This window comes from Triturus cristatus, chromosome 4_2 (assembly GCF_964204655.1).
Source record: "Triturus cristatus chromosome 4_2, aTriCri1.1, whole genome shotgun sequence".
In the NCBI taxonomy this organism is placed as follows: domain Eukaryota; kingdom Metazoa; phylum Chordata; class Amphibia; order Caudata; family Salamandridae; genus Triturus; species Triturus cristatus.
In genome coordinates this window covers 686,324,025-686,343,207 of record NC_140586.1, presented here as the reverse complement: position 1 = coordinate 686,343,207, position 19,183 = coordinate 686,324,025, and the positions used below count along the sequence as shown (strand labels likewise).

The 19,183-nt window shown below is 45.9% G+C and overlaps 1 protein-coding gene across 4 annotated transcripts in view; it reads right to left on the bottom strand.

The window, feature by feature from the left end:
- The window catches only part of DAB1 (DAB adaptor protein 1), a 3,595,579-nt gene that overhangs the window by 86,227 nt on the left and 3,490,169 nt on the right, over positions 1–19,183 (bottom strand). For all 4 annotated transcript variants that reach the window (XM_085602501.1, XM_085602500.1, XM_085602502.1 and 1 more), the window contains one exon: positions 11,771–12,310. In XM_085602501.1, the coding sequence (XP_085458627.1) occupies positions 11,771–12,310 (540 nt within the window). The remainder of the gene's footprint in view (positions 1–11,770; positions 12,311–19,183) is intronic.

The following is a 19,183-nucleotide window of genomic DNA, read 5'->3' as shown; positions in this document are numbered from 1 at the left end:
CCCTCCTTGGACAGCGAGTGTCCTAGATAAACAACTCGCTGGACACAGAATTGCAGCTTAGAAGGGGACACCTTGTGCCCCTTTTCGGCTAGAAATTGTAAAACTGTCAGTGATGTTCTCTCACATTCGGGCTCGCTTCTCGCGGTGATCAGCAGATCATCGACATATTGAAGCAAGGCAGTGTTAACTGGCATGTGGATACTGTCGAGTTCTCGTTTCAGTGCTTGGCTATAGATGCTGGGGCTTTCTGTAAATCCTTGAGGTGTGCGTGAGAATTTAAAGCTACGTCCATTTAAACTAAATCCGAACAAATATTGGCTTTCCGGATCTATTGGGACACTGAAAAAAGCATTCTTGAGATCAATTACAGTAAAGAATGTTGCTTCGGAATCAATAGCTGTCAGTAATGATGAGATATCTGGGACCACAGGGAATTGTGGCACAATGCATTTGTTTAATTCGCGCAGATCAATAACTAATCGATATACTGGCGGGGCCTTCGGATCTGTTCGTTTAAGAATCGGAATTATCGGTGAATTACATACATTGGAGTCTGTTTCTACAACCACTCCTTGGGCAATGAGCTCGTCAATGATTTGTAGTAAAGCCACTACAGCATCTGGTGGTAACTTGTATTGTCGCATTCGTGGTAGCACCACTCCTGCCTTTAGTGTGACTCGATATGGTGTAATATTCATGCAACCAACATCAGTAGGGCCTTGTGCCCATAGATGTGTAGGTAAAGTCTGCAATCGGGGATCCATGTCTCTAGACACATAATGACCTTTAAAATCACGTAAAAACAATCTTACTCCTTCCGGAGAACAACATATTATAGCTCCTAGAGCTTTCAGTGTTTTTATTCCTAACAGGTTTTCTGGACATGATTTAGTAAGCAATAAATCTGTAGTTCGGGTCAAAGGTCCTATCGTAAGTGGAAGAGGTTGTGACACTTCATTAACAATAGGTTTTCCTGAAAAACCAAGGGAAATATTCTGTGAGCCTGAGAGGGGTGCCCCTGGAACTTCACTACGTTTTATGGTTGTTCGACTTGCCCCTGTATCAAGTAAAAATTTTCTATCTTGACCTAATAATTCACCATGTACATAAGGTCCTTCTTGGTCTACAGGGACCTCGATAAGGGGTAAGTCAACTTCCTTCTCTAGGCTGTTTCATGCATATCGTTGGTAATCAGGATAGTCATACTGTGCGGTCTGGTACAGCTGTCGTGTCGTGGTTTGCGTGGCAGCAACAGGCAGCGCAGGTGCAGCTGGCACAAACTGTATAGACTGTTGTGGAGCTGGCATGGACTGTGCATGCTGCAAGGCTCCTTGTTCACTCTGATCCTGTCTAAGTGGCCGTGGTCTTTCTTTTGTAATACCTGTGGCGATATTACGCTTCAGGACTGGACAATCGTGTACATAATGACCTGGTTGTTTACAATAGTTGCATGTCCCCTTTACAGGTCCTGCTGAATCACCGGAATGTGTCGTACCCTTTTTATGTCCTTCAGCTGGAACTGTCTGGGAGACTAGCATTTTCATTTTCGTGTCTTTCATGCGTCTTTGTTCATGATCTTGTTCCTCTCTAATTCTATTGTGATGGTACTGTAACATTTGTAACATTTGTGATGGGGTGTTACCTTGCCAGGTACTCTCGAATTTTAATACTCTGTTCTTTACTTGAGGCAAGGCATTTTCTACTAATTTTGTCACAAACAGATGTGGGTATGATTCGCTACTTGCTTTTATGCCACTATTTATACCAAAACATTTTTCAAATCTGGCATAGAAATCACTAGTGTCTTCATCTTGCTTTTGTTTACAGGCTGAAATTGTACCCCAATCTTCCTTTTTCGTAGTTAATAAACGTGGCAGTACCTGTACTAGTAAACCTGGTAGTGCTTTAGTTTTGTCCCCAAGCCCCGAACCTGGACCTCGGGCCTTTTCTTCATTTTCTAATGCTGTCCAGTCTATCTTTTGGTCGCCTACCTCCCACTCTTTTTCCCTGAGTTTTTCATAAATGCCAGCAGGCATTAATACCTTTAATATTGTCATAATGTCGGGATAGGTATACTCTCCCATGAGTAACATGTCTTTAATTTCTCGGTGAAAACCCGCTGGGTCTTTGTCATGACTGGGTACCACTTTCTTCATTTCTAACAATTCTATTTTCGATATGGGCGTATATACAAATACACGTTTAAACTCATTGTCCTCGCCTTTTATTGGGTGTACTTCTCGTAAGGGATTCTGTCTGTCCATGTAATACGTGGTTCTTTCCTTAATGGGCAGTGAGACATGTTCTGGGCATACAAAAAGAATGTACTGCTTTCTTGATTCTAGTATTTCTTTAATTAGCTTAGTACCTGAACCTCTCCATCTATTCGTGAGTAATTCAGTCAATATATCAGGTAAGGGACCAGGATCCGAATGCTGACTCTGATATAGTATAAGGAGTTGTTGAATCATATAAATCCCAGCTAAACGCTGTTCATCTGGGGTGAGATTCAAAAATGTGCGTGCTACTGTATCATCACTATACTTTCCGGGACTATCAACCCATTGAACGGCTGACCTGGCTAATTCTTGTTCATCCATAGAATCGAGAAAATGATAACCCCTTCGTTCTCGCAGTAATTTGTCAGCGGCTTGGAACGAATGCTCGTTAGACCTTATATTTATTATAGGTGTTTGAAAATTCCTGTTATTTTCTAGACATATCGGACGTATCGGGTCAGTAAGACATCTAGTACTATTACAAGATCTTCCTCTACCTACATAGGCTATGGTGTCTGACTGTCCTGTGGGCAGTCCTGATCCTTCCTCCTCGCTTTGTTCGAACTGGTCTACCGCCAATCTCTCTTCGTGTAGGCGTTCTATTTCTTTACGGATCTTTCGGCACATGGCTATTATACAGTTTTGCTTATCATGTCTCCCTTCTGATATATTCTGGCTCCATCTGGTAAGAATTTGCATTGCTTCTGGGTCTACCCCCGGTCGGTCTTGATTTCTGATCACACAATTTATGAGGAAACGTAACAGTTCCCCCTGTATCTCCACTTTCTGGTATTCCATAGCTCTGTTAATACATTCTGAATCTCGCCCTGTTTGGACAAAATGGTATATATTATCTAGATGCGCAGTCATTCCTGGTAACTTCCCTAAATACACCGCGGCTCGTCTGATACGTAATGATGCCATGATCATTTCGTCCTCTTTGCCGGGCACAGGGTCATATCTACAATCTATAAGAAGTTCCTTAAGCGTACGGGCATTTATGAGTTTGGGGGTACGTGAATGTGCTGACTCTTGAAAGGTAAGTTTATTGATTCTGGGTGGCATAGAAAAAATGTTGATAGCACCTCCGGTAGCCCCATCTGGGGTATCGGGCGTGAAAGGATTCGTTGAACGCGATACAGCAACTATAGGTGTCGATACAGCTATAGAAGTAGCTGTAGGAACAGCTGTAGAAACAGATGTGCTTGCCGGAACTTGTGTCAGAACTTGTTGCTGTAGGGATACCGGTACTTGTTCTTGGCGTTGAATATCCCTGGCAGGCGGTCTATGTGGGGCGGGATTAGCATACTCGGGAGCTGCGTCATCTAAATATGAGGAAAGAAAAACGTCTTCTGCGGTTCTAGGATGCCCCTTAGGATGTACCTTTATTGGAAATAATGGGGTTGGCAAGTCTTTTGGTATCTCTGGAGTAGCCTTAGGTAATCCTTCGGCCAGAAGGGGATACATACCATTCATAAGGGCATTTCTTTGTCTGTCTACTTGTTCTGATTTCACTCGTGCACCTTCTTCAATTAATAGATTTTCTCGGACTTCATTTGAATTCTCTTTACTCTTCTCTTCCTGTCTACGTGCTTTTTCTGTACGTCTATACGATTCTTTACGCCATAATTCAATGGCGTCTTTCTGTGATTGTCCTATTCGGGCGCCATTCATGTGGTAAATAATTTAATTACCGGGACTTAATTTGATACAGAAACATAATAAAATAGCTCAGTAAATAAGAGGCAGAATCCGTGGTATTAGAGGTTCGGAATGGGCTTTATTCCAGTGGTCGATTATAATCGGTTGCTCCAAGTTCCATCACCACGAAGGTTCAGGAAGTGAAGTACATACATTATTGATAATTATTCATTTTTATACAATAGGCATTACAGTGAGGCCAATGCAAGAGGCGTAACAATTGATAGCAAAGATAACATTTCACATGCGTAGCTGAAGGAGGCGTAATTGGGTGTAACAAGGAAAACGTCATTGGTTATGATGTCACATATGGGTGGACCTATGAAATAATTTCGCAATGTCAGCAGAAATACTTGGCAGAGATGCGCGCGCAGCAGTATGACGTGTGATTGACGTGCGACTAGGGGGTGAAGGGGACTTGACATTTAGCTCTACATGTGGCGACAGAAGTCTGGAGGGTCAAGTCAACCTAATCCACAAATCATATCTAACATCCTATGTTTAAAGAACTAAGTTATCCAAAAGAGAGGTCTCTTAGAGTAGAATCTTATTCTATACTGACTATACTGACTGTTAGTGCGTGTACAAGCGTCTAAGTGTCTACACTAGATGCGAGGGCGGAAAATCTTCCATAGCAATAGGGCTATGAATTACTTGCATAAAGACAGAGAAGCCGGGCCTTTGCTCGGTAGCTGGAAGAATGTTTACTTAAACTACTAGACAGGAATGCATCGGGCAGGGAACGGAGCAGATAACTTCGAAGGTGAAATACAGTTTTTGGCAGGCAGCAGGCTGATGTCAGGCTTCGTGAGCCGCGCAGGGAATGAGACAAAGTTCATGGTCACAGATGCAGGCTCAGACTGGAGCTTTCAGAGGCAGAAGGCAAGAAGAGTTTGATGACAGAATCAGGGCCTACTTGCCTGGACTGTAAAATGGCATAAGTGGATCATATAAAGCCGGTGGCCTTTCATACTTAGGAATGGAATATCTGGCCTATTCATGGCGGATCTGACAGAGGACATGTTGACGGTGGACGCACATGTGTTTGCGTCTTCATAACTGGAACTGGAGGGAGCATACATGTACTTGTGATTCATACATGAAACCGTTGGGGTCCAAGATAGGGGACATAACTGATCAGAAAAATCCATATTTCCACAGGGGGACGTCGAGGATCAGTTGTGCCGAGGCATTCTGGATGCATTGCAGCCTTCTCAGGAGCTTGGTTGTTGTTCCTGCGTAGTGGGCGTTCCCGTAGTCCAGTCTGCTGGTGACGAGGGCCTGGGTGACGGTTTTCCTTGTGTCGGAGGGGATCCATTTGAAGATCCTGCGGAGCATTCGGAGGGTGTTGAAGCAGGACGCGGAGATGGCGTTGACTTGCTTGGTCATGGAGAGGGCGGAGTCAAGGATGACCTCCAGGTTACGCGCGTGGTCGATGGGTTCTGGGGCTGTTCCTAGTGGAGTAGGCCACCAGGAGTCATCCCAGGCTGATGGGGTGGGGCCGAGGATGAGGACCTCTGGCTTGTCTGAATTCAGCTTCAGCCTGCTGTCCTTCATCCATTCAGTGACGGCCTTCATACCTCTGTGGAGGTTGGTTTTGGCGGTGTGGGGGTCTTCGGTGAGGGATATGATCAGCTGGGTGTCGTCGGCGTAGGAGATGATGTTAAGGCTGTGTTGTCGTGCGACGTGGGTGAGTGGAGCCATGTAGATATTGAAGAGCGTCGTGCTGAAGGAGGATCCCTGTGGAACGCCGCAGATGATCTCGGTGGTCTCGGAGCGGAAGGGTGGGAGGCGGATGCTCTGGGTTCTGCCGGAGAGGAAGGATGTGGTCCAGGCCAGGGCCTTCTCTTGGATTCCGGCGTCATGGAGGCATGCTGTTAGGGTGCGGTGGCAGACCGTGTCGAAGCCTGCTGATAGGTCTAGGAGGATGAGGGCGGCTGTTTCTCCTTTGTCCACGAGGATCCTGATGTCGTCAGTGGCGGTGATGAGGGCGGTCTCGTTGTTGTGGTTGCTTCGGAAGCCGGATTGGGATGGGTCCAGGATGTTGTTGTCTTCGAGGTGGCGGGTCAGCTGTCTGTTGACGATCTTCTCCGTGACTTTCGCCGGGAAGGGGAGCAAGGAGATGGGCCGGAAGTTCTTGAGGTCTTTGGGTTTCTTCAGTAGGGCGTTGATCTCGGCGTGCTTCCAGCTCTTCGGAAAGGTTGCTGTCTCGAAGGAGATGTTGATTGTTTTCTGGAGATGGGGTGCGATGGCTGTGCTGGCTTTATTGAAGATGTGTTGAGGGCATGGGTCAGATGGGGATCCGGAGTGGATGGAGTTCATGGTCTTGATGGTGTCTTCGTCGCTGACGTTGGCCCAGGCGGTCAGACGACTGATGCAGTGGGGGTTGCAGGGGTGGTGGTCTCGGCGGCGGAGGTGGGGGTGTCGGTGTTGAAGCTGTCGAGGATGTTAGTGATCTTGCGGTGAAAGAAGGTGGCCAGTGAGTCACACAGGTCTTGTGATGGTGGAATGTCGTTGGTGTTGGAGCTGGGGTTGGAGAGTTCTTACACAATGTTGTGTGCGTTGTTGTCTAGGCGGTCCTTGAAGGCGGTCCTCTTGGCGGTCCTGATGAGTTGGTGGTGTCTGCGGGTGGCGTCCTTGTGGGCGGTGTAGCTGTCTGGTGTTCGGTCGCGGAGCCAGTTCTTCTCCAGCTTCCGACAGGTGCGCTTGAAGGCCCGGAGGTCTTCGGTGAACTATACGGCTTTCTTGTTACTGTAATTGGTTGCGGAGGTCTTGAGTGGGGCTAGGGTGTCGGCGCAGTTGTTGATCCACTGTTTGCGGTTGATGGCAGCGGTGTCGGGGTCGGTGGGGTCTGCGGGTAGTTCCAGGGCGAGGGTGGTGGTCAGTTGGTCCTTGGTGATCTTGCTCCAGCGGCGGCGTGGCAACTGTTGGGTGTGGTGGTGTGTGGTGGGTTTCCTGAAGGTGAAGTGGACGCATCTGTGTTCTGTCCAGTGGGGTTCGGTAGTGTTCTTGAAGGAGACGTGAGGACTAGCGGAGAAGATGGGGTCCAGTGTGTGGCCAGCGGCGTGGGTGGGTGTCGTCACGAGCTGTTTGAGTTCGAGGTTGGCGAGGCTGTCGATCAGGGCGGTGGAGTTGACGTCGTTGTTGTTCTCGAGGTGGAAGTTCAGGTCCCCGAGGAGGATGTAGTCCGTGGAGGCGAGGGCGTGGGTGCTGATGAGGTCGGCGATGGTGTTGCTGAACTGTGGTTGGGGTCCGGGTGGTCTGTAGATGAGTAATCCTCTGAGGGTGGGGTTGGGGTCGGTGTGGATCTGGAAGTACATGTGCTCGGCGGTGGTGAGGGTGTCGTCGGTGTTGGTCAAGACTCTGAGGGTGTCTTTGTGGATGATGGCGATTCCCCCTCCCACTCCGTTGGTGCGGTCTCTGCGGGAGATCTTGTAGCCCTCTGGGATGGCTATGGCAATGTCGGGTGCTGAGGTGGCGTTCAGCCAGGTCTCCGTCAGGAAGGCGACGTTGGGGTGGTTGAGTCTAGGAGGTCCCAGAGTTCAATGGCGTTCTTGCGAGCGGAGCGGGTGTTGAGCAGGATGCAACGGAGGTGGTTGGGTTCTCTGGTTGCTGGTTTGGCGGGCCGGATGCTGGTGAAGTGGCAGTTCCGGCAGATGAAGGGCCCTTGGGTGCGCTTTGGGGTGGCCCGGTAGCAGGAATGGTCTCGTCCGGGGTTGAGTGTGTGGAGGGTGCTGGAGTCGTAGTGCAGTCTGGTGTTGTGGCAGCTTCGGAGTCCAGGGGTTCGGGCGCTGGGTGCGGTCCAGGCTCAGACAGGCGCAGATGGGCTTGCCTCTGGCGGGCAAGGAGGGAGGAGCAGCTGGGAGGCTGGAGCGGGGCGGCGAGGGGGCGGGGCCGCAGGGGAGCAGTGGCAGGGATACAGAAGGAAAAAGGGGGGAGGGGGGAATGGGCAGCGGTGGCGAAACAGGAAAAGTACAAAGTACAGAGACGGCCAACAAGCAGAACACAGTACAGCAAGCAGAGCACAATATAAAACAAAGCAGAACACAGTGCAGCAAGCAGAGCGCAATACAAAACTAATACCGGGGCACAGCAGACAGCAGGACCGAACTCGCGGTCTAGGAGGCAGCGGCAGCACAGGAGACACTGGCGCACTGGTGGAGCTGTGCGGCAGCGGGGGAGCGACCTGGCCTGCAAGCAGGGTCAGGGGTCACTCCAGCTGCCGTGCAGCAGCCGCCATTTAAGGCGGGAAGGGAGGGAGGAGCAGCTGGGAGGCGGGAGCGGGGCGGCAAGGGTGCGGGGTCGCAGGGGAGCAGCGGCAGAGATACAGAAGAAAAAAGGGGGGAATCGGGGAGGGGGGAACGGGCACCGGTGGCGAAACAGGAAAAGTACAAAGTACAGAGACGCCCAACAAGCAGAACACAGTACAGCAAGCAGAGCACAACACAAAACAAAGCAGAACACAGTGCAGCAAGCAGAGCGCAATACAAAACTAATACCGGGGCACAGCAGACAGCAGGACTGAACTTGTGGTCTAGGGGGCAGCGGCAGCACACGAGACACTGGCGCACTGGTGGAGCTGTGCGGCAGCGGGGGAGCGACCTGGCCTGCAAGCAGGTTCAGGGGTCACATTTGTAATTAAATCCTTCAGAAATCCTATGCAACAGTAGAATTGGGTTCCTGAGAGTCCTAGCAATGTATTTTTATGTGGGGGCAGACTCCATATCCCGTTCTGGAAGCTCTAGTGAGCAAAGCTTGGTAAATGTGCCATGCACTATAAGTGAGTTTTCTGTGAATACAGAATGGAAAATAAAAGGGAATTCAAATGCACAGGAAAATTAAATATATTGCAAATTCACTTTTGCAGAGATGCATCATTCCAATGTATTTACACTTGGAATTGTCCTACTTTTTTTTATGTAGAAATAACTTTCCTCTAATGTTTCTTTGCCATCTCATCTCAAAACAACACATCAGTTGTCATAAGTTCCGTCGGCCCAAGTTGCCGGTTACATTGCATTGTTGGGGTCCAAACTCTAGACCCATAATTTCTGGCACTGTGCAGGAATACACTGTCAGTACGATGCAAATACGAGTTAATACTAATGGAATGGAGAATCACTGTATAAACCCAGTTCTTACTAGGTGGAAACATGCAAGGTATCTCCTATTCCATGGAGCATAAAACTGCCACTTACCACCACCCATGAACATTTGGTAAATGGGAGCAGGAACGCCTGTCTGGGGTGGAAGAGGAAGCAATGGGGTGGAGACCACCAATGGGCAGGTCATGATATAAGCTGAAAAGGTGAGCAATTCTTGCTCCCTTGTGCCATTTTAGAGAGGTGACCAAGGGCGGCATGCACTTGCTCCGTCAGCACTTGCCCAATCCTTAAGCACGTATTCCATCTGGATATTGGCCTGGGAGCGGGAACACTGAGCAGGACCTGACCTGCTGGAGCGGTATGTTGCACAGGGATACCGCTCCGGATGACTTATACTCTGGGCCTTAGAAGCAAAGGGCCTCATTTAGAACCCATTGTGCCACCGGTGCGTCACTTTTCTTGATGCACCAGCAGCGCAATGGGTTTGCCCATATATTCAAGGCCACGTAAAGTCAACCTACGTGACTTTTCATGGCCTTGTAAACATGGGCCCCTTTCAAGAATTACTCTGTGAAAGAGACGTTCCCTGGGTGTTGCTGTGTGTGTTCCCACCCACGCAATATCCATGGAATCTGAAGTATTCCCAGATTTACAAAGTGTAGTAAACCTGGGAATGCTTCAAAATCGAGACGTAGGAGTGGTGCAACAAGGAGAAACACTTTAATTTCTCCTAAAAAAATTCTTTCCATGCATGTTGCATTCTGCTGCACGCATAGAAAGATGATAATGCCATCAATTATTATTTTTGTGCAGAAATGCATCACTTCCTGCACTAAAACAATAGTCCCCACAACACATGCATCCTTGCAAATTGATGCAAGGGTGTCTGCGTTGACACACAGGTGCTGTTTGTGCACCGGTGCAGGGGAGAAGGACAGGAATGCACTGTATCTTGTGGAAAAAATGCATTCCTGTCCTTTTATTTTGGTGCATGACAGGGCAGCGGGAAGGCTTTCTGCACGGCCGTTCATCAAAATATGGTATATGAGGCCTGGAATGCTTTCAGATACATCAGAATTGCTGATTCATATGTGGACGAAGAGTAAATGCACTGGAGCAAACTACTTATAATATTGTGGATCTGTAGCAATGATTTTGACAGCCACAATTCTGAATTGTTTGAATATGCACATTTCCGCGAATGTCAGCATAATTGCAAATCCAGATGTGCATATTTGCATTAAACTGGCAGTGGTAGGGATAGTTAGGCCACATTCTTAATTAAATAAAACTCATTCTGCAGTAATGTAACTAAATTGTGCAGGCACACAGGGGTGAACATGACCCTGGTGCCCTTTCTAGCCTGATTGTGAAGTGCACTCAAGCACCCTTCAGCTCATCCGAAACTTCACAATAGAAGGCTCAATACACCAAGATGTAGGAAAGGTATGGTCAGAGATCGTCATCTGAGATACTTTTCTGACTGTTTTCTGTTCTTAAACATGTAAACATTTCCATGCCTATGCTTGGCAATCTGTGCCAATCACAGATCTTCCCTGCCTACCGTACGGAGTTCGCCATAGAGGAGAAATCCTTACATCGGTTATGGGATTCCCCGTGCAAATGCATATTTTATTTCTTCCCAAGGAGAATATTTTTCACCCTGGAGAAATCCCTTCCCCTACTGTGCTAGCAAATCCAGGGATGATTCATTCCTCTTCCCACCATGGAAGGGGAGTTATGCCAGCCCTTACCTTGTCAGGAGCAACTTTTCAACCATTTCCAGGGTGGAAAAGGGGTGGATCACCATTTGAGAAAACTCACAAATATACATGGGTAAGTGCATTCCCAAACTTCCATTGCAAACCAAACATTGGATGACCAACTTCCTGCCCCTTGAGTGGGATTTACAGTGATGCAGCTATCCACACTTATTGTCGTACACACATCGATAAATGGGTTAATGCTTGCCAGGAATTCTTTTGTAAATTTCAGGCAGGAATAAAACAATAATTCTGTTGTAACATATGTTTGCAACCAAATTCACTATTCTGAATATTCCCCATCATTTTCACCTCTTGAATGCGCATGACGACTAAAAGTGTAAGGGCCGGGTTCATGCTTATTGTGCAATGTGGTGCCAACTTCTTGAAAATGCTGCAGATTGCCATGAAATGGGCAAAACACGTTTCTAAATTTGGAGGCTGCTCATTTGCTGATCAATATTTAACCAATGTAATAGATTTTAATTCCTGAATTTATATGATTTGATTGAGGGTTCGATCTTCTTATCCATAACATCATGACCTGTAAACAGCACTTTTCTTTTAGATAATGAGACACAATATGTTTTTCAGAATATTCTACAGTATTAACAGTGGTCTTTACATCTCCAGTCTTACTGAAACACTGCTGATTCTTTAATTCTGACTGACTGAGTTCAATAAGTAAATCATAATTGGTTGATTTGTTTGGAATTGGTTCATCACTGCAACCCCTAAGCAACTTGAATAAGCTCCAAAAAGTGCTGAAATCCTAGACTCATAGAAGCAATCCACTTGGATTTTCAGGTTAGTACTTTTGACCCAAATCACCACTTGCACAACAGATCTATAAGACATGGTATTCATGTAGTAAAACACAATTTCCACATACTGAATTTGTACGTTGCAACTATGTACTTACGTGAATTTGTGGAGGGGGATGTGGAAGTCATAGGAGTCAAATTTAACTGAGAGATGTCAAAGTCATCACAATCATCAGATTCCTGTGCTGTCCCAACTTTATCAAAGTAACTTGAGAAGGCCTCTGAGGTACATGAGAGGGAAGGCTGGTCTGGCTGTCTTGACGGCACTGGTGGAGGATGCGCCATCTGAAAATCTCTAAACATGTCTTTACCCATTGTCTGTCCAAGCCCCAATGGACTTGATTGGATGGGATCGCTAGATGGTTGAACAGTAGCTACAGGAGTGCCAGTACCTTGGAACATGGCTGCTGGAAAAGGCATTACAGTTTGTGTTGGCATGAATACAGAGGGCGGGAACTGACCAGCCACAGTTGGCCATGGCTGCTGAATGTTAGGAATGAGGCCTGGTTGCGCCCACGCAATCTGTTGGCTTCCTTGCATCACCTGAGCAACCTGTTGGCAACCCAAGACCATTTGCTGTTGAACTAATGGTTGCTGTCCCCAGAAAGAGGGCTGCACGGCTCCCATTGCAACATAACCTTTTAAAAAAGAAGAAAAAAGATTAGTGAGCAGAATTAATTTACTGAACAGTGAGATTTCCTCTGTGATATATTGAGCATAGATGCTTTTAATGCATTCAAGTGGTTGAGGTATCACATTATTAAACCAGGACACTGATGCCAGGACACACAGATAGGATTATTTACCCAGAGCATAAGCTATGATGTCCATTTTTCAAGGACTTTTTAATTTCCTTGAATAATGGGAAATAAACAAAGACAAGGTTTCAACTTCCATTAGCTATATGAGTTATAACCAAGTACTGTTGTTTATGCCATAACAACAGTCAAACGTGTTACACTGCATTGTCTTGCCAAATTATTGTACTTTTGTTAGTATTCACTAACATTTTTATTGATGGTGTTTTCAAATAAAAGAAGGTAGTTACACGTATTATGAGGAAACAGATCTTAGAGAGTAAGACTGTATTTAGGAAAAGGCATAGGCTATATGTGTGTAATGGGTTCTGCCCATTTAATCATTTAATCCCCCTGGGTTTTTCACTTTCTGACTGCCCAGTTGTGGACTTTTTCTTTGAAGGCGTCATCCTACCTGAGTCATACTCACGGTATGTTCTGAGAATTTTTAAGGGAAGGCCACTGCTGTGCAGCTAGGGTAAACATCTTGGGGCTGGCTATGTGCAAAACCTTGAGCACACATGTGTGGGCTAAGCATGTGAGACTACTGTCTAGTTCAGCCAGGTATCTGTGTACAGGTAACCTGTTGCAGAAGAAACACTTTAGCATTGATTCTGACCTGGTGTAGAAGTTATAATGTAAGTCGGCATTCATGATGTAGGTACGTAATCTTCAATGAAAAGGCTGAGTGCTCACTGAATTATACCTTACGGCCGAAATCTGCACCATTTCACACTTTTGTTTACTTAGCCCTAGAGATATATTTCAATCAATCAGTCAATCAATCAATCAATCAATCAGGGGTTTATGTAGTGTGACTACTCACCCGTGAGGGTCTCAAGGCACTGCGGGGGTGATGATCCATCTGGGTGCAAGAGATGAGTTGAGGAGCCAGGTCTTGAGATCCTTCCTGAATGGAGTCAGAGACGGGGATTGCCTGATGCGGGGAAGCAGGGCAGTCCCCGTCTTGGGGGCAAGGTGGGAGAAGTATCTTCCTCCAGTTTTGGTCTTGTAGATCCATGGGACGATGGGCAGGGCCAGTTGGGTGGAGCAAAAGTTTCTGGTGGGTACGAGGCATGAGAGGTGGTGGTTAAGATATGCAGGTCCTGCATCATGGAGAGATTTATAGGCATCTGTGAGGAGCTTGATAGTGATTATTTTGTTGACTGGAAGCCAGTGGAGTTCTCAACGGTGTTCTTGATGTGGCAGTGGTGGGGGATGTTGAGGACCAGTCTGGCTGCAGCATTTTGAATGTTCTGTAGTTTCCTGATGAGTTTCTGGCTGATGCCGGCGTAGAAGCGTTGTCGTAGTCGAGTCTGCTGGTGATGAGTGCGTGGGTGACCATCTTTCTGGATTCTGTGGGGTTCCATCTGAATATCTTTCGAAGCAGGCAGAGTGTGTGGAAGAAAGATGAGGATATGGCATTGATCTGGTGGTTCATGGTGGGCGAGGAGTCCAGTATGAAGCCAAGGTTACGTGCGTGGTCCGAGGGGGCAGGGGAGTTCCCAGTGCGAAGTGCCACCAGGAGTTGTCCCAAGCTGAGGGGGTGGTTCCCAGGATGAATACTTCGGTCTTGTCTAGGTTAAGCTTGAGGCGACTATTGATGGCTACGGAGAACCACGCCTCCGGATAGCCACATGTGACCAGCGACCCCACCCCCGGCAATGGCTGCTCGCACCGGGCCGGCGTTTTCGTCCGGGAGGTTTTTACCGCGTTACCTTTGAAGTGCTCGAGTTGCGTTGGATTTCGCCGATTTCCGCCGATTTTGGGACTGACGGGATGGCGCTGTTCATGGAGAGTCCTGGAGCGCGGAGCAGCTGTTCTGTCGTCCTGGCGGCGCTGCGGAGGAGGTGAGCTGGAGGCGGATACCGGCTTTTTTGGGCTGTGTTTCTCCTCCTTCATGGCTGCTTTGCTTCTTCCTTGTCTTGCTCCTGTGTTCTGCAGGCTCTGGTGCCTCTCTATTGTGTTTGGCTGTGTTGAGGCAGTGTTGAGGGACCGAGGAACTCTGAACTGTTGGCTGCTGGGGAATGAAATTGCTGCCGGTTCCCTCCCGCCTGTAATGCCTCTGGATTGCTTCTAGATTGCCTCATAGAAACGGAAAGGGGAAAAAATTAATTAATTGAAGGAGGCATAGCAGGGAAAGCTGTTTTGAACATATTAGGGGGACAAATAAAACGCTTTGGTGAATCCTTTGGATTTTTGGCAGACGGACATACATCACGGAGCGGATGATTTAATAGGCTATCTCGAGTTGGGGGGCCTCTTGCGATAGAATTGGGAGCTGTAATTAAGGCTAATAAAAGCAGGGAAAAGCAACTAAAGGCTATAAGAGGGCCAATAATGAACAGGAAAGGCTGAGAAAATGGGTAAACCTCTGAAGCATCTAAATGCGGCTGCCAAAACCGATTCCGCTGCCCGTCTTAAAACCAAAACACGACTAGCCCAAGCAAAAGAAGCAGCCAGGTTGGCCCGTTTACCTAGTAAGGAAGATAACATCAACTTATGTGGTCTTGACAGCTCCCTTGAGAGCACGGAAGAGGACCCGCTTCCAGTTACACCTCCGGATCAGGCTGAATCTTGTGACAATCAAACAAATATGAGCGAAACCGCAGCTATGTTAATCGAGCCCCAACAAGATAACCCGCTGGCAGAGGTCCCAAGGGAAAAAAAAGAGGCAAAGCAATTTTCGCTATTCCTGAAGAAAGCTGCCCTACCATCATCCTTCCTAAGTCCAAGTTCCGGTCTAGCTCCAAAATTCTCTAAAGATTCTTCAGAAATACCAGCACTGCCAATACCAGTTTTAGTTTTGGCATCTCACAATCAGGAGAAATCTCAATGCAATTTGGAACCAGAACGCATGGCAGTTTTGGAGGCTCGTATGGGCCAAGATTCTAGTCCTGATGAGGCAGTTTCATCAATGGAAGCGATCGTTCCAATTACAAGTGAGCCCCGACTACAGGAATCACTGGACAAAAGCAAAGAGACCGCAATGAATACCCCCGTAGTTACGACAACCCTTCAATCTGAGTTACAATCCCGTTTGGCATCACAGGATTTGATACTGCCAGGTAGCCAGCAGTCTTATAATGACAATATGGTCAGAAATAGCCCTCCTGGTGTTGATAGTGCTCAAAATGATCCTAGCCTAATTATGGAGACAGTGGGTGAATATCAATTAGATATTTAGAATCTGTTGAACTTAATATTTGATGAGGTTCGCGAGATGAAGAGTACGCAGAAAGCGGAAATTGCCTCTCTTCACCAACGGCTAGGGAAAATCGAAGAAGCAATGTCATGCTTTCCAATCAAACTTCAGGAGGCAGAAGCCAGAATTTCAGTATTAGAAGATCAGATGACCACGGTAATCGGTGAAGTAAAAGTGGCAGTAAAAAATAAGAGCTATCTGGAAAACAAATTGGAGGAGCTTGAAAATTATTCTCGGAGATCCAACCTCCGAATAGTTGGGGTTCCTGAAGGCATTGAAGGCTCTCACACCCTGCAATGGGTTGACTCTTTTATCAAGCAGAAAGTTCTCCCTGAGTATGAAGGAGATCTTACCATTACCAGAGCTCATCGAGTTCCAGTCCATCCTTTCCCCAACTCTACGATGCCGCGAACAATACTGCTAAATTTTGCAGATTTTCGAGTGAAGGAAAAAATACTGACAAAAGCTATTCAGCAGAGACAGTTCCCAGTAAATGAAACTAATAAATGTCGTATTTTTTCTGATATGACTGCTGTTGCTGCGCATAGAAGGAAAGAGTTTGTTAGGATCCTCCATTTGTTTAAAGCAAATGGTGCTCAAGCATCAATCGCCCAGCAATCCAAATTGAAAGTTTTAGTTAAGGGGAAATTTTTTATGTTCTCTGACCTGGAAGAAGCTCAGGCACTATTAAAGGAGATCTCGCAAGGATCTAGGGCTTAAAGGCACAGTTTTTGTTAAGATGGGCTAGCCAGACTGTTATTTATCGGACTGAGATAAAGCAACAAGAATTGTATTGCCGGGGGGGTGTTGGGGTCAGTGGGGTCACTAAATGTGTAATTCCATGACACACATGAGGATAGAGGGGAGGGGCAGAATGTGGATAGCTCGGTTGGTAGGGGTTTTGTCACATCCCGCAGGTGGGGAGTATTTTTTTAGGGGTGGGATTAGGTTTATTGCAGAAAAAAGAGCAAGAGCAAAAGATACAAATAATATACAACGTGAAGCTTTAAAGATCTTAAAATAGAGATCAGTAAATGTAAGATCCTTACAGTCAATGTTAATGGAATTTTAAATTCTAAGAAGTATGGTGCTCTTATTAGATGGTTGACATCATTCAATCCCCAGGTGCTGTTTCTACAGGAGACACATTTAAAATGTAATTCCCCTAAGTTATTTATACCAAGGTTTTTCTCTAACGCCTTTTTTGCATCAGCAGGTTTAGCCATGAAAGGAGTGGCTATTTATTTTTCCAGAAAACTCCCTTGGGAATTTTTACAGATACACAGGGATGTGCATGGGAGATGGATATGGGTGGTTACTAAGCTACTAGGGAAGATCTTGAACTTTATAAATTATTATGGTCCAGTGTTGGACGACATTTCAGCCCTGAATCAAATTAATGAGTTACTGATAGGAGCCCCCGGCCAGATTATATATGGAGGGGACTTCAATTTTATTCAGGACCTTAAAAAAGATACTTCTAATAAAAACAAAAAACAATTGAAACCAAATACCAAAAAATTAGTGGAAGCCATCAGACAAGAATATCAACTGATAGATCCATGGAGGGAAACTAATCCGGATAAAGAATTTTCTACTTGCTATTCATATCGGTTTCGGACCGCGTCACGGATTGATTTTTTTCTTATATCCAGATCCCTCCAGATTGTAAAGGCCGATATTGGGTGTAATCCTTTTTCGGACCATGCCTATGTTACATTAGAAATGATGCTTGGGGGAGGGAGTAGGGAACGGCCTAGGTGGCAGCTGGACCGGATCCTTTTACAGGATCAGGATTGGGTGAAAGATTTTAGAAAATGGATCTCCGAATATTTTAATATTAATGAGGATACAGCAGAGCCCTTCTCAGTTTGGGGTGGGTTTAAGGCAGCGGCCCGCGGCCAAATAATTGCCTTTACGGCTGCCCAATCAAACATCCGGAGGTCTAAGATAGCCGAATTACAAGTGTACGTTGAAAAAGAATGCGCTTTACAACTCCAGTCGCTTCCTAATCAGCTTGAAAAGGCAAGAATGGCATTGAGGGATTTTTTTGTTCTAGAGGAGATCTGTAGTTCACAAATATTTCAACAAAAAGTTTACGAGGAAAGTCAACTAATTGGTAAACTTCAGGCCAATTCAACCAGGAAAAAACAAGAAGCAGCCATTATATCGAAAGTGCTCGATCCTCAGACTGGTCGAGTTGTAGCTAATAGTGCCGAGATTCCCTCAGGTCTTCCTAACACATTTCCATCAACTTTATTCGACTGGAGGAAGAGCAGATTAAGGAATACTTTATGAATATGAACATCCCTAAACTATCAGATAACCGGATTAGTATAGTGGGATCTGATGTGGAATCAGCCGAGATCGTGGCTGCCATTACAGCAACAGCCGGGGCGAAAGCATGTGGACAGGATGGCTTCCCTATTGAATTTTATAAAGTTTTTTTGGGAGAATTGATTATGCCCCTGAAGAATGTATTTAATTATATAAAAGAGGGAGGCTTGGTTCCCACATGTTTTAATCAATCAATAATTGTATCCTTCGTTAAAAAAGATAAAAATCCAGCTGATGTTAATTCCTAGAGGCCCATCAGTCTTTTAAATTCAGATTATAAGATTCTAATGAAAGTGTGGGCTGGGCGCTTTTTGTTTGCCGCTCAAGAGACAATTCATAGTGATCAGACTGGTTTTATTGGGGGTAGATCTATGACGGCAAACACACAGTTTTTGATACATGCCTTGGACTATTTCAATACAAATTTTATCCCGGCAAGTATTGTTTTGGTCGACGCGGAGAAGGCTTTCGACTTAGTGAATTGGAGTACTTTGTTTTTTGCCCTTGGACGGTTTGGCTTCCCAGCCCAGGTCGTTAATATGCTCCGCAATATTTATCAGGGGGCCACGGCCCAGGTAATTGTAAACTCGAAACAAGCAGGGACTATAAAAATAAAATGCGGGACCAGGCAGGGTTGTCCGCTGTCGCCCTTGCTTTTTACCTTTTTTATAGAGCCTCTTGCAATTAAAATACAAAACAATCCTGCCATTCAAACACCTATTTGTGGCATGCCTAAGCTGAAACTTTTCGCTGACGACATAATTTTATATTTGTCTTCGGATAAAGACAACCTTGAAATTGTTTTAGGCGAATTTAAGAACTTTGAGTTAATTGGCGGTTATAAAATAAATGCAGATAAAACCGAAGTCCTCGCTCTTAATACAAATGTAAATTCTTTTCCAACTTGTTTAAGAAGGCAAGCAACTAACCATGATCCCATCAGATATCTTGGGATATATGTGTCTAACCAGTACCAACAGCTATATAAACTGAATTATTTAAGAATGAGGGAGAAAATTAAGAAACTTTTGGAACAATGGTTGATACTCCCCTTATCGATAGTGGGTAGAGTTTCCTTAATTAAAATGTCTATACTTCCGTTATTAATATTTCTCTTTTCTAATGTCCCAATAAAAATAAATATGTATTTTTTTTTAGTGAATTAGAAACCC